General features: G+C 29.7%; 1 protein-coding gene across 2 annotated transcripts in view; it reads right to left on the bottom strand.

Annotated features, from left to right (window-relative positions):
• The window catches only part of c11.1 (maestro heat like repeat family protein c11.1), a 133,831-nt gene that overhangs the window by 74,998 nt on the left and 43,984 nt on the right, over positions 1–14,849 (bottom strand). The window contains exons 8-10 of one of the 2 annotated variants that reach the window (XM_075355579.1): positions 10,461–10,648; positions 4,317–4,433; positions 2,203–2,398 (exon numbers count right to left, since the gene is read on the bottom strand). In XM_075355579.1, the coding sequence (XP_075211694.1) occupies positions 2,203–2,398; positions 4,317–4,433; positions 10,461–10,648 (501 nt within the window). Of the gene's footprint in view, positions 1–2,202; positions 2,399–4,316; positions 4,434–10,460; positions 10,652–14,849 lie in introns of both variants that reach the window. The other variant, XM_075355578.1, reaches the window with a different exon arrangement.

Raw genomic sequence — 14,849 nt, forward strand, 5'->3', positions numbered from 1 at the left:
TATCTAGATTGGTTTCACATTTATCTATTATTTGGGATACAAAAATTCTTTAAGCAATTAGGCATGTCATCCTGATATGATAACAGCATTCTCATCATTGTCCTTAAAGAAATATGGCAGATTAGGATGCTATTATAGGCCATAAAATAATATCAAAATTTTTTATTCACATATCTAAATAAACAGAAATTTGATTCGCATTCTTTAGAATATAATTTATATGAATAGTGTTTTAATTTTTTGTTGTCACAAAAAGTTGATTATCCCCAGATTAAATTGATTAACCCCATCTAATGGCTATATTATTTGAATTGTAAGTGGATGGCTATGTGAATCCTTAAAAAGATTCTCTGAAGACTGATGATCAACAAGTCAAATGAAACTAATGATGATTGGGTGATCATTTCAGGCTTATTACAATTACATTTTACATTCTTTTATTCACCAGAAGACTTCTTGTCCAAAATTCTGTTCTCAAACTTTAGTGCCATAGATTGACAGTACTGCATCTTTCTGCTGAATATGATAAAGCTGTCAAAACAACATTTTTTCCAGCCATAAAACTATGTGGAATGACCATAAAACTATGTGGAATGACTTAATTACAATCACACATGTTCTTCCATCTACCACTTTATCTTAACTAAATAAAACAGATAAAAGTAGCGTTATTATATCTAAATGTTTCTGGAGGATTTAGAATTATGTTCATAATTGCCATTTCAACGGCTCACCCATTTTAAAGAACCTTTTTTTTGTAATCTTTGATATCTGTTTTACATCTTTTATTCACATCTCTGCCAGTTTTCTTCTTTTCCATCTTGCATTCCTGTGAATATTTATACCAATGGGAAACCTCACATATGATGAAATAATATGTTCATTATAAGCTGTGCTTGCTACGTATTGTTTTTGTAAATTCAGTACGTTTGTAAATTCAATTGTTCAGTGTATTAAAAAAAAAAATTGTTATTTATATGATGTTTTCATACAATCTCAACAAACTTCATCTATATGAAATTTAAAAATACAAAAGTAAACAAAAATTTAATTTATTAAATGACAACACACAACACAGAAACTGAATGTACTGTTCTTACACAATCAAGGGGGTTTTCTAAATTTTTTAAGGCAGGGACTATAAACAAAACTGCTGAAGAGTAAAACTGAGCAGGAATCATTAAACTGTTTATTAACGATGCTGTTCAGTAAATATAAAATACATAGATAATCATAATTTTTTTCTTTTACTACTTTATCTCGTAGTTCTTGAGGAAACTTAAACATTAATAAACAAAGCGACTTAAGAATTTACTTTCATAAATTCTGTTAATTATTATTATTATTATTATTATTATTATTATTTTAATTTACATTCAAAGGTTGCACAAACCTATGAATTTGAATAAACATACATAGCTAAAATTTCACCTTCAGTGAAATTTTAGCTATCTTAAAACATAAATTATTCAAAACATAACTGGTTCTTACTTTTACTTCCATGGACCTGATTATAAGTGTAAGAAGATGTTTTCTCTCAATTCATATTTGAGAGCTATACTAAATTTGAACAAGGACAAATATTAAACATTTTTATAACATAGGTTCTGTTATATATTAAGTGATTCAGCTTAATAAACTAATTCAAGGTTAATTCAAGGTAATTCAGGTTATACTTCATCTAATAAAGATGAAGTATAACCTTGGAGCACAAAGAGATACACTGAGCAATGTCCGCTTACAATTAGTTCAGTCTCAGTACCTTTTTAAATTGTGCTCCAAGATTCATATGAAGTGATTTAAAAAATTTTAAAAAAATCATCATTTTATTAAAAGAAACTGTAAAATTAGATACCAATAAAAATAATGTCTGGATGAATTTTTGAATACCTAATGCAGGATTTCTATTAGTAATATCGATTATTTCTGAAGGAATTTCCTATTGAAAGGATTTTATTACATTATACTGTGTTAATTTTTATGTAAAATGTTATGAAACAAAACAATATTATCCTCTACAAATAACTGAAATTACTTTTTTTAGCAGTGACCTACTTGCAAAGTTAGCATCAATGCATAGTTATTTGCTACAAAGAGTTTACTGACTTTATGGAAAATAAAATAAATATATTATACAGGAATAAAGAGTGGTTTGTTATATTACAAAAAAAAAAAGAAAAAAAAACAAATAAATGTTCATACGTGCATCATCACTATTTATTTTTGACGCCAAAAGAGCAAGGGATTTAGCAATTGTAGGGCACGCTGCATCATAGTCAGGAAGAAGTATCAGACGCTGCAAGACAGCCCACATTAGATACTGGGCTTCAACAACAGTACTGCTCAACAGATGCACTAAATTGATACACATCTTCTGAAGATCATCCCAATCTGGACCCTAAACGTAAAAAATATAAAATTATACAGTCAATGACTTATTTAATACATAATGTTAAATTATGCTAAATATTAAGAAATTATGAAATTAAATAAAAGAATTTATCTTACTGAATTGAAGAAACATAATCTAACAGTGACACTAAAGATTGAGAAGCAAATATCATGTGTCCTATAAATGCTAAATGGTTAGGCAGCTATCTCAGCCAATTAACCCTTTTGCTGTCAGCCATTTTAGAATGGGTTGTGCTAAAACTGTCAAGCACTTTTATCCTGGCATACAGAATTGTTATTGAAACCATTGTATATCATGCTGTTTTCAGTTTATAAATATGGAAAAAATACCACAACTCGAAAATTATGTAGAATATGATGATGTTTGAAAATGCCATATTTTTTTCACTTTAAAATGTTCACATTACAAAAGTTTATTTTTGTTTACATATTCTTAACACTACTTCATTTGAAGAAAACTCACCACTGTCCATAAAACCTACATAAATCACTAAATAAAATCATATAAGAAGTATGAAGTTTGAATTATTTGCAACGTTATGATAAATAGAAATTTGAAATACATGACAATTTTTGTCCTGGTTTTCTGTATTGCCTAGAATTTAAGTTTGTAAGTTTAACTCCATGCAATCCCCTGATACACATTGTACAAACAGAACCACTTTTTGTGGTTACTTTGGTTACTTTCAGAACCACTATTTGTGTTACTTGTTTATTTACTATCACTGTACTTGTCAAAATATTTGCAAATATCATTGTTGGTAAGTCTTCCACTTGGGCCCAGTGTTGGCTCCAGCTCAGAAAAAATATACAAAAATGAACAACAAAAAAAAAAATCAAACCCTAAAATTAAATAAAAATATGTTAACAATTACTAAACAAAACTAAGGTTATATATTAATGAAATAAGTGAGCGCAAACAAGTATTAGGTTATGTGCAATGCAGAAGAATGTGACTTTCAGAAACAAACGGTAACGTGACTTTTATCAATAATTTGTTGAAACAGCCATCTAAAACTGAATAATATCAATGTACATGTAGAATGAAACATATAAAACCAATATACAACACTCCAGCACAATTTAGTCACGTTTTTAATAAATTAAACGAAGTTAAACAGAGAACCGATAGATAGGTACCCTGACAGTACTAGTGCTAATTGTGGGCAACAATAGATTGTTACCATGACATTGAAAGGGTTAAAATGACTGTAACTAGAGTGAAGTTATGCTTAAGCTACCTAGAAAAATTAATTAATAAACAAATTAAGACCACAAAACTGTCATACTTTCAAACTTTTCTTCAATAAAGAAGATATAGTAAAAACACTTTAAACTGATTACGGTAATGAAGTCAGGAAAGTGCATCTGACATCTTGTATGCATCATCTCACACCTATAAAAAATATGTTTGTGCAGATCATGTTTTAAATTGAGAAGTTCAAGATAAAACTTAATTTTCATAAAATATAACTAATTAATTTTAGCAAATATGAGACTTAAGTCCAATTACACCTCCTAACTTTTTTTTCAATAACAATATAAATTTTGAATCATGTGACAAAAGCCAATCCTGACTGGGATTTAAACCCGCAACCTTCCAGATGAAAAACAGGTACTATAAATACATCATAAGAGGGTGATATTGCAGATACGCTTATATATACACTTAATAAATAATCTGTGTAATAAAATAATCATATATTCTGAATCAAGGAACACAAAGAAATATTTAACTCATTTCTTTCATAATTTTAATAAGATTAGATTGAATTTAAAATTTAAAATTAATATAAATAATTTGAATGAGCAAGCACAAAAAGGACTGTAATAAATATTATTACTAATCCCATGAATATTAATAGCACTAAGAGACTGGAGACCGGTAAAAATCAAAAACTTACAGTTTGATGCACTTGTGAGCAGCAGTGTTTAACAACAAACTCAACAAAATCAGATCCATCTTCAGCAATACCTCTGCATATTAAAGAAACTACTGTTCTCACCAGAAACTTCTTGACCTAAAACAAAAAAATAATTTACAATATGAATTATGGAAAAATAGTAATCAATTGCAAAAGAAATAAATAAATAGCTACATTTTTGTTAAAATTTAATTTAAGGTATACCAGTTGAGTAGAATTTAACATACATCCACCTTAATAATAATATTAATCTGTTTTAGAAAAGAAGGAGAAATTTCTACAATGGTACTAAAAAAGACCAGCAGTGTTAAATTATTATCGTAACAAAATAATTATATTCTACTGCTAGGGTGCATTTGCTTGTGCAACACAGAAATTTTTATATAATTGTATATAGATATATACAAGTATATAATGATTTCTGGTTATATAAATGTATATATATATACTGCTATTACAGTTAAAAAGAACAAAAGATTATAAGAAATAATTAGAGGCCATAGACTTTTTTCTATTTGACATGTTTAGTTTTACTCTCTCATTAGGATTCTGTAGAGCCCTGGTTGATTCTAGATAGTAGGTTGTTCTCTAAAGTGTGTTTTAGAAGGGTGAAGGGTGAAGGGTGAAGGAGAGTAAAGTGAGGTCTTTAGTAGATATCTCTCTCAAAAAGATTGATTTCACCACAAAAAATCTTACAAATTCCCAAAAATTTATATTTTTTTCTGCAAATAATTCAACCAATAAAGTTTTTAAGTTTTCGTTTCTCTAATCCTATGTAATACAGCTTAAGAAAAACATTATGTCAGTCTTCCATAATTTAAATTACAGATTATAAAACACTTTATAATTAAAGATCAAAGAAAAACATACAGCAAAAATTTTAAGAAACATTTTTATACTAAAATATTTATTAAAACAAAACATTATTCAGAATCCCACTAACTACTAACAACTAAAGTAATATATTGAATGTTAGTAAATAAGCGGATAAACAAAATAGATAAAACTTTTATTCTGATCATTACATAATAATTCAATTTATAAATTACATCAGGAATGAGTATGAAGATTACATATTATTTTATAATTTTTTTTAATTTAATAATATTAATGAGAAAAAAATAAGTATTTTAATTGTTAACAATTATTTAAATCGTACTTAATAAATAAAGATTTTAACTATATTTAGATATAACTGTGGTTTAACATGTCCAAAAAAAACTCCAAAAATAAACAATTCATAAGTCCAAATTCCAAATATTTCAATACATAATAAATTTTTGTACTTTTTTAAAATCAAAACTTTATTTTTGATATAAAATTATGTGATTTATGTAATCGTTATAATACTGGTTCAATCCATTTGAAGTGACCCAAAGGTGGTTGCTTGACCAATTAAAAAAAAAATGAAACTTATCACTTGTTTCCTACATGTCTCAGGCCCTTAAAACTATTTTTTTTTTTTTATTTCTTATTTAAGCAGTTTACCTGTGGCAGTCATTTTTGTTATGGTCCGCAGACTTATTTTTGTGATTGTAAGGGTTTACGAAAAAAATCATAACTAAAAACCTATTGATCCTCGAAGGATGAAACAAAAAGCAATTTATTCATATTTTCTCAGGAAAAAATTGGTCCAGTTTATTTACCTTTCTCTCTTCTTTCTATGAGAAAATTACCAATAAAGTTGAACATGAAAAACTGTGAAATTTCACTTTTGGTAAATTTTTTCAAGGGATGGCATAAACAGTTTGAATTATTGTTTTATATGTAGGTATATGTTTTTAGTTTTACCATAAATAATATTAATGGTGATATAATTACCCCTAAGGTTTTATGAATTTTTGAAAACAATTTATTTTTAAAAATTCAAATTTTGGCTTCGAATAACTCTATGGGGCTGGTGATAAAAATCTTAAATTTATACAACTTTGTGTTTTTGTACATTTTTTTGGCAAATAAAAAAATTTTTTGTGTATTGTACTAATAAAAAATTTATAACCTCTCAAAAATTATGAAAAACCTGTTAAAAGCGGTACCGTTTTGACTCACTAAATAAGTGCTCCAAGGGGGTTTCTTGTCTTGGCACTATAATATTTTTATACCAATTACTATAGTTGAAACAGACTTGTTTGAAATATTCAGCTGCAGTGTTCATGTAATAACAGGTGCTTGAAGTCATTTCCAATCATCAGGAAAATTCATGTTGCAAATTGCTCATTCATGATTGTTGCATCATTTAGCTTTGCAGTTACAGACTAGTCAGTCTGACATTAGGCAGTGACCTGTTCACATCTTTACAGAGTGTCTCAAATCTCATCCTGTGTTTTGGATGATTATTAAATAAATAAGTTTTACTTAATAATATTATATTTGTAAATTTTAAAATCGGTTAAATTTTTACATTATTTTCAAGTAATTTCACATAAAACAATGGAAGAACAAAGTGAATGAAGAGTGTCATAAAACAGTGTATGGTAGCGCCAAAAAAACTCATTAAAATTTGTAAATTTAGTGATGAAAACCAACAACTTACTTTTTTACATGTCAATTCACATGTCACTAGTGTTTGTAAAAAACCATTTTGAGTGTTGTGAAAAGTTGTTGGTACTAGAAGCTATGACAAGTATGTTCCTGTATCAGAAGGCACTGTAAAATGTTACTTTACTTCAGACTCCAAGGATTATAGAGACCACTAGGATTATAGAGTCAAGTATTGTACCACTTTCACTTAAGGAAAAAAGACTATTGTTTGTATGTATGATGATCAGTGGTGGATAGAAGAGGTGGTAGATATTAGCCTCGAAAATGACAATGTGCCAGTTTATTTTTTCCACCCGGCTAGACCACGTACATCATTTCGATAGTCTCAACAAGACAAAATGTGGGTACTGATCTGTAAAGTCCTGAGAAAGTTGACATCACTTGAACTAACTACAGTGATGGGTCTCACACAATTTCAAGAGAATTATCAGAAGAGATATCACAGCAGTTGATTGACCATACTAAATAATAAACTTTCATTGTTACAAAAACAGGCTATTTCATTGAAGAATAATTAAAATTTTGCTATAATTTATTTTTTCTTCGATAGTGTTACAAAAATAAACCAATATAAAAACAAAAATGAATTCTTGAAAAAAGTTTTACAACCATTTTTGAATCAGAATTGTATTAGGTTACTAGTATTGGTTAAGTTATCATTAAATTACGACCTTTCATTAATAATTTAAAAAAAAAACTATTTTAAAAACATTAACATCAACTTCAACAGCATAGGGACTAAATATAAAAAATGTAAAGGGCAAAGAAGACAAGAAACCCTGTTGGAGCACTTATTTAGTTAGTCAAAATAGTATCGCTTTTAAGAGGTTTTTCATGATTTTGGAGAGGTTATAACTTTTTTATTAGTACAATACACAAGAAACCTTTTTATTTTCCATAAATATCTACAAAAACACTGCAAGTTGTCCAAATTTGAGAATTTTATCACCAGCCCCATCAGAGTTATTTGAAGCCAAAATCTGAATTTAAAATAAAAAAATTTTTTTCAAAAATTCATAAAAATTTAGTGGTAAGTATATCATCATTAATATTATTTATGGTAAAACTACTAACATATACCTACATATAAGAAAATTCAAACTGTGTATGCCATCCCTGCTTCTTGAAAAAAATTACCAAAAGTGAAATTTCCACTTTTTTTCATGTTCAACTTTATTGGTAATTTTCTCAGAAAGAAGAGAGATAGGTAAATAAACCACTTGACCAATTTTTTACCTTGAAAAAATATGAATTAATTGCTTTTTGTTTCATCCTTCCAGGACCAATTTTTTTTTTTTTTAGTTATGATTTTTTCCGTAAACCCATACAATCACATAAACAGGTATGCACACTCTAACAAAAATGGCCACCACAGGTAAGCTGCTTAAATAAAAAATTAAAAAGAAATAGTTTCAAGGTCCTGAAACATGTAGGAAACAAGTGGGTAAGTTTCATTTTTTTTGAATTGGTCAAGCAACCAGCTTATTGGTATTGGTAAACACTTAAACTTATCTGGTATAAATTCTAAAAATAAGAAATAAGATATTTATTTTGAATGCTATTTTTAATGATTTAATTTATAGTCCAATAAAACAGAATAATTACACACATGCACCAAAAAATGCTGCTTATAACTTTTGAAATTATATTTTAAGAAAAAAAATATTATAAAATAGAAATAAAACTACAGTTCAACATTTCTTGTGAGCTTTAAAATGTTTAATTATCAAAATATAAATACAAAATTCACATTTTATTATTATTCATTAGAATGTCTTACTAATATAATAATCAATAATTTAACTGTAACAAAGGTAAAAAAGCCAATAAAAACTAGTGTAAATAAAATAAAGCCAAACGAGATCTGTTCAAAAAATAACTGAACTTTTTTTTTTAATCTTTATTATTAATTTTACAGATTATTGGTCCTTGTCCTCTTCAAAGTACTCCCCTCCCATATTCAAACATTTTTCCAAGTGTTGTTTCCACTTTACAAAGTAGTCCTGGATAAGTTAAATTGGTAGGTCTTTAAGGCCTGTAATGGATTTGCTTTAACATCATCAATAGTCTCAAAACAGTGTCCTTTCGTCACTGATTTTAATTTCGGAAACAAGAAAAAATCACAAGAAGCCAGATCTGGTGAGCAGGTTGGCTGAGGGAGGTCAGTCATCTGATTTTTGGCACAAAACTGACGAATTGCCAAAGCTGAGTATGCAGGCGCATCATCATAATGAAGGAACCATGAGTTGTCTCACCACAACGCTTGTCTTTTTTGTAGATTTTTTCACATAACCATTGTAAAACACCTCAACAGTACACACGGTTGACTGTTTCACTTTGAGGCAAAAATTCAAAATGCACTATTAAAATCGAAAAAAAAGAAAACATCACTTTGACATGGGATCAAGATTGACGTGCTTTCTTGGGTCATGGAGATCCTTTGCCAATTAAATGACTGAACCTTTGTCTCGATGTCATACCACAATTCATGTTTACATTTCATCTTCTGTTTTAATCCTCTGCATGAATGTTTCATCATCATTGGCTTGTTTAAAAATTGCCGCAAACATTTACTTGATATTCTTTCTGCTGTTCAGTTATCAAACCAGGAATTAACTTTACTGCAACTAGATATTAATTCAATTTTTCAGTCAAAATGTCACCGCATGATCCAACTGAGATGCTAACCTCTTTTGCAAGTTCTCTGACATCAATTGGCAATTTGCAAGCACTAGATTGTTGATTTTCTGAACATGGGTGTCATCAGTTGAAGTTAGCTGAAGTTGAGGGTCATCTTCAATTGACCGACAACCCAATTTTAAATTGTGAAAACCATTCCTAATATTATATACGACCCAGAGCATCATCTCTATAATCTTGTTTCAGAATTTGAAATGATTCTGTGAAAGTTTTCCTCAGTTTAATGCGAAATTTTATGTTGTACAGTTGCTAATGAAAATCACACATTATAAATATCGCTATTAACACTTAAACACATTGCACTCAAATAATAACATGAAAATTAAACAAAATATCAACAGTCTAAGAACATATGGTTACAGAGGAGGTTGAGCGGAACACAATGCTGCCAACCACTTATCACTAAATATCTCCATTGGCGTATAATTAAAAATTCTTGGTTATTTTCTGAACAGACCTCGTAAATGTGAGGTTCACTAATATTTGTAGAAAGTTAAGAATTTATAAGCTCTAAACATGGGAGACTATTGTATAATACAAAAAATTTACATAAAAAAGAAACTATTAATTTTTAACATGCAAGGGATTCATACATTTTGTAGCTTACTCTGCTATGCCAAGCTTTAGTTATGCTGTTATTCTTTTTCTTCACAAAAATTTCCTGTTAATTAATGTATTAGTTGAAAAAAATATACCTCATTGTGCTTTAATGTAAAAGGTAAAAGCAACATAACTAAACATTACCTTCCCAGAGCCTTCTCTATCTTTTGAATTTACAAAATAAAATCAATAGTCATTGAAGGAACAACTAAAGGTATAATTTAAAATTTAAATCACTTTAATATAAATAATTCCTTTAAAAATAAAAAAATAAACATTTACCTTCACAGATTGCGTAGGTAAGAGAGCTCTTAAGGCAGTAATAATGTCTGCAATACGAGGTTGGAGAACATTTTCAGATCCAGAAAGTAAGTGGTTTGTAACTATAAGCCCTTCAACTTTGTCTCTATCTGAACCACTGGTAAGATGTTTTAGTAGATGTTCAGTTAACTTTTCTCGCAAATGACCACCTGCTGACCATAATAATTAAAATATACTTTCTTAGAAAAAATGAATCACTAAAATATAATTAATATTTTATCCAACAAAGCCAAAATTGTTAATAGAATTACAATTTTAATAATAAAGATACTGATAAAGACAAAGATATTACTTAGTATGAGTATTTCACCATTACAAATACGTCTGATAATGCTAGGACAAACAATTCAATTCACTTTAAGCTATCATAAAAGGGAATTATTACACATATAAGCAATAATCAAAACTCCATTCAGATATTTCAGCATTAAACAAATAAATACTTGAATAGATCAAGGCCATTGTAAAAGAATTGTGGGATTTAAGGCAAGAATTAAATTAAAACAAAAGTACTTACAGTTACCTTATCTTATTTGTGGAATACTCCACCCTCCACCTCAAATAATTCTGTTACTTAATAATCAATACAATTACCCTTGGAAAATATTAAGTCAATATTCAGTTTCTGCCCGCACACGTGAAACACATTTTCTGTTATGGTAGAAATTGTTTTCGTTAATTGATTCATGTCACATAATTTTTGCAAGTAAACAATGTTTTTAATGTTGTAAAGAATGTTCTAGACAGCTTGTTATCTAGAATTCTAGGTCTAGAATTCTTCTTGGCCAGAGTAAAGAGCCTTCTAGGCTTATCCCTTTATCTCAAATCTATGGAAAGCCTGACTAACAAATGAATTAATATACAGGTGTACCATCTTGTTGAAATAAATTTGATATAGATTTTCAAGGACATACAGTTGAGGAAAACAACAGTCATTTAACAAAACAAAATAAGGATTTTTAGTATTTTTAACAAAGAAAAAAGATACATGATATTTCATTAAATCACACCAAATATCAACTTTCTGCATGCCATGTGCTTTCTAAAAAAAATACATCGGTTGAGGTCAGACCCCCACATTCCGCATTCTGGAATTGTCACTATTAAGAAAAGACGCTTTAATTCCATCATTAAAGTGAAAGGAGTAGCTTCAGTCATAAAAATGTTGTTTAAAATGATTCATTTTCAATAATTTTATCTAACATTTTAACACCAAACTGGAAACATTTTTCTTTATCAGATGGGTTTTTTCTTTAAGTAGCTGAATTTTATTTTGCACTTAGCAATTAAAAGAACAATCTGTAAATATAATCTAAAACTAATAAACATGCTCAGTGTGGGAAAATAGCAAACTTGCTAACTCAAGACTAATATGGGCGTAGTAGTGATGATTTTAAATTTGTTTCATCACGATGTTAAAAATTTATGAAATAAAAACCTTTCAATACAGTCAAGAATAAAAATTTAAAAAACTTTTCCAGAGTATGAAGATCCAATCTTGTCAATCCATCCAATTATCAGTATTAGAATATAATATACATAAAATTAGGCTAATCAAAAATATGGATGAAACACAGCTTACAATGATATTGCAAATATTGCTTAGTTAGATTCTTAAAAAGAATAATTTCTAAAAATTTGTAAATGAATGGTGTGCTACAATTTTCATTAACTTTTAAGGACTGGCGTTGTGTAAGTCTACTGAATACAAGTAGATTTATTAATATGCTGTCTAGTCTGTAGCAATTAATAATTATTAACAAAAAAAAAAAAAAAATACCACCTATGAACAGACCAAAATACGAGGGTAAATCAAATATAAACAGGATTTTTATTCCTGACCTGAGCATATATGGTTGGTAGGACTGGGCCTCCGCTTCCTAGTATGCTTGGGTGGGGTCATTAGAAGTGGGGAGAGCTGGTCGTTCCACACTCCCAACCAATTCGGCAGTAACGCACATGATGTCGGAGTAACAGGTGTACCCCTCCACTGCACAATGCACAATTACAAAAATTTCTTGCTCGTGAAGGAGTACAAACAACGGAAATTTTCCAGAGATTGCACAGTTTGGGGACCAAACATTGTCAAGGACTCATGTGTTTGGCTGGCGTCAAAGAGTTCAGGAAGGATGAAAACGAGTGGAAAATCAGGAACACGATCGCTGTCCTTGGACCAGCATTACGGATGAAAAAATTAGCGCGAAATGTTCGAGAGATTTTTGAAGATGATCAATGAGTGAGAGTACCGGAAATTGCAGAACAGGTCAGAATAAAATATGGGAGCTGTCAAGCGATCATCACAAACCACCTACAGTTCCATAAAGTGTGTACCATATGGGTCCTTTGCAGACCGAAGATCAGAAGTTGAGACATTTGGAGGTCTGTCAGAAGCTTACAGCAAGCTTTGTGAAAGAAGGTGATGCATTTTTGAGTCGAATTGTCACCCACGATGAAACATAATTCCACCTAATCCCCAGTTAAAACAAGCCAGTATGGAGTGGCGGAGGAAAGGGGAAGCAGCCCCAGTGAAAGCCAACATTCGACTTTCATCTGACAAGGTTCTTTCAATTGTTTTCATCCGGAGAGGCATTTTGTTCATTGATTTTTCACATGAGTGAGTCAGACAGAATCAATGCTGCTTACTACTGCGAGCTGTTGAACAAGGTGGGGGCTGCATATTGCCGCAAAAGAAAAGACCAACCGATTCGAGAGGCCATCCTCCTCCAGAACAACATCAGGCCCTGTATTGCAGCTCTAATGGTCTCAAGACTAGAAGAAATGCACTGGACTCAACATTATAATCCTCCCTACAGCCCCAACCTATTGCCCTGCGATTTTCATTTGTTTGGGCCACTTAAAGAAGCTCTAGGAGAGCAATGATTTGAAGATGAAGGCGTGGAGGGATTCATGTGCAATTGGCTCCTGATGCAACCAGCTTCTTTCTACAATGCTGCGATAAAAAACCTTCCTTCTCGCTGGGAAAAATGTATTTCTAAACCAAGAAACTATGTGGAAAAATAAATAATATTTGCCTTTTATTTTTCAATAAATAAATTTTTTTTAAAATAAATCCTGTTTATATTTTATTTACCCTCATAGGAAGCGTAATATAAACTTACCAATATAACTTTCCAAATGGACTCTTCACCAGTTATAGATAAATTAGCTTTATCATTTAGTTATAAACCTATCTCATCAAATAATGCATTATCATTATTACATATTACAGAACTAGAAAATTATTACCTTTCATTTGATCATTTAACAGTGTTTTTACATGTAACAATATTAATGAATTACTTGATATAATATTTTATGACTAATTATAAATTCATGGATTCAAAATTTTTTTTTTATTAACTGCTAAGTTTACATTGTTTGTTATTTTGGTGTATTCATACATACATGATTTTTTCCTTAATAAATATATATAAGGGCTATTTGTAGATTAACCAGTAAAAACCATTTTTTTTTCATTTTCTATATACAAAATTTATATACTAACTAAATAACTTATATTACTTCTAATTATAGTCCCTGGCCAAATTCAAGCATTTGCCATATATGATACCAACTTCCCTCTTCAAATAATGATGGTGGCAAAATACCCATCTACTCATTAACTCCACCCATGAGTTCATCACTGCTTATGAAGTGTTGAGCAGCCAGCTAATTCAATTTCTTGAACGGATAAAATCCGACAGTGCCAAATTAAGGCTGAAAGGTGGACGGTCAAAAATCTGCCACTTAAAATTGTTTAGTACACATTTAGTCATAGCAATGATATGAGACCATACATTGTCACAAAAAAATGACCCCTTTCCTTAACATCCCTTGTCATTTATTTGTTATTAATCAATTAAGCTTTATCAATATTTCACAATTGTCTTCGGCTATTGTCATACTCATCTTTATAAATTCTGCCAACAAAATTCCTTTCTCCGTGGTGGAGTGGTAGCATCTTAGCCTTTCTTCTAAAGTTCTTTGGTTCGAATTCCATTCAGGCATGGCATTTTTCATATACTACAAAATTTCCATTTCTGTACTCTCACATATACGCTTCACAAGCTTGTGTAGTGAAGTAAAATCCAGCAAAAAAAAATCCTGTACAGTCCCAAAACACATAGCTATAATTTTTTGTTTGAATGTTTGAACTTGTTCACCAAGTGTTGCATGTTCACTGTTTAGAGTATTCTTTTTACAATATATGAATGAACCAAATTCATGTCTTGTTCACCTGATAATGATACTGTCAAGAAATTATCTTTATTCAAATTATCTTTTATTCAAGTACTACTGAAGAAAAGTCAATGCCCCTCCTGTTCTTTTAATTTTGTAGGGATCCATAAG

Source organism: Lycorma delicatula, chromosome 2 (genome assembly GCF_047948215.1).
Source record: "Lycorma delicatula isolate Av1 chromosome 2, ASM4794821v1, whole genome shotgun sequence".
NCBI classification, from domain to species: Eukaryota; Metazoa; Arthropoda; class Insecta; order Hemiptera; family Fulgoridae; genus Lycorma; species Lycorma delicatula.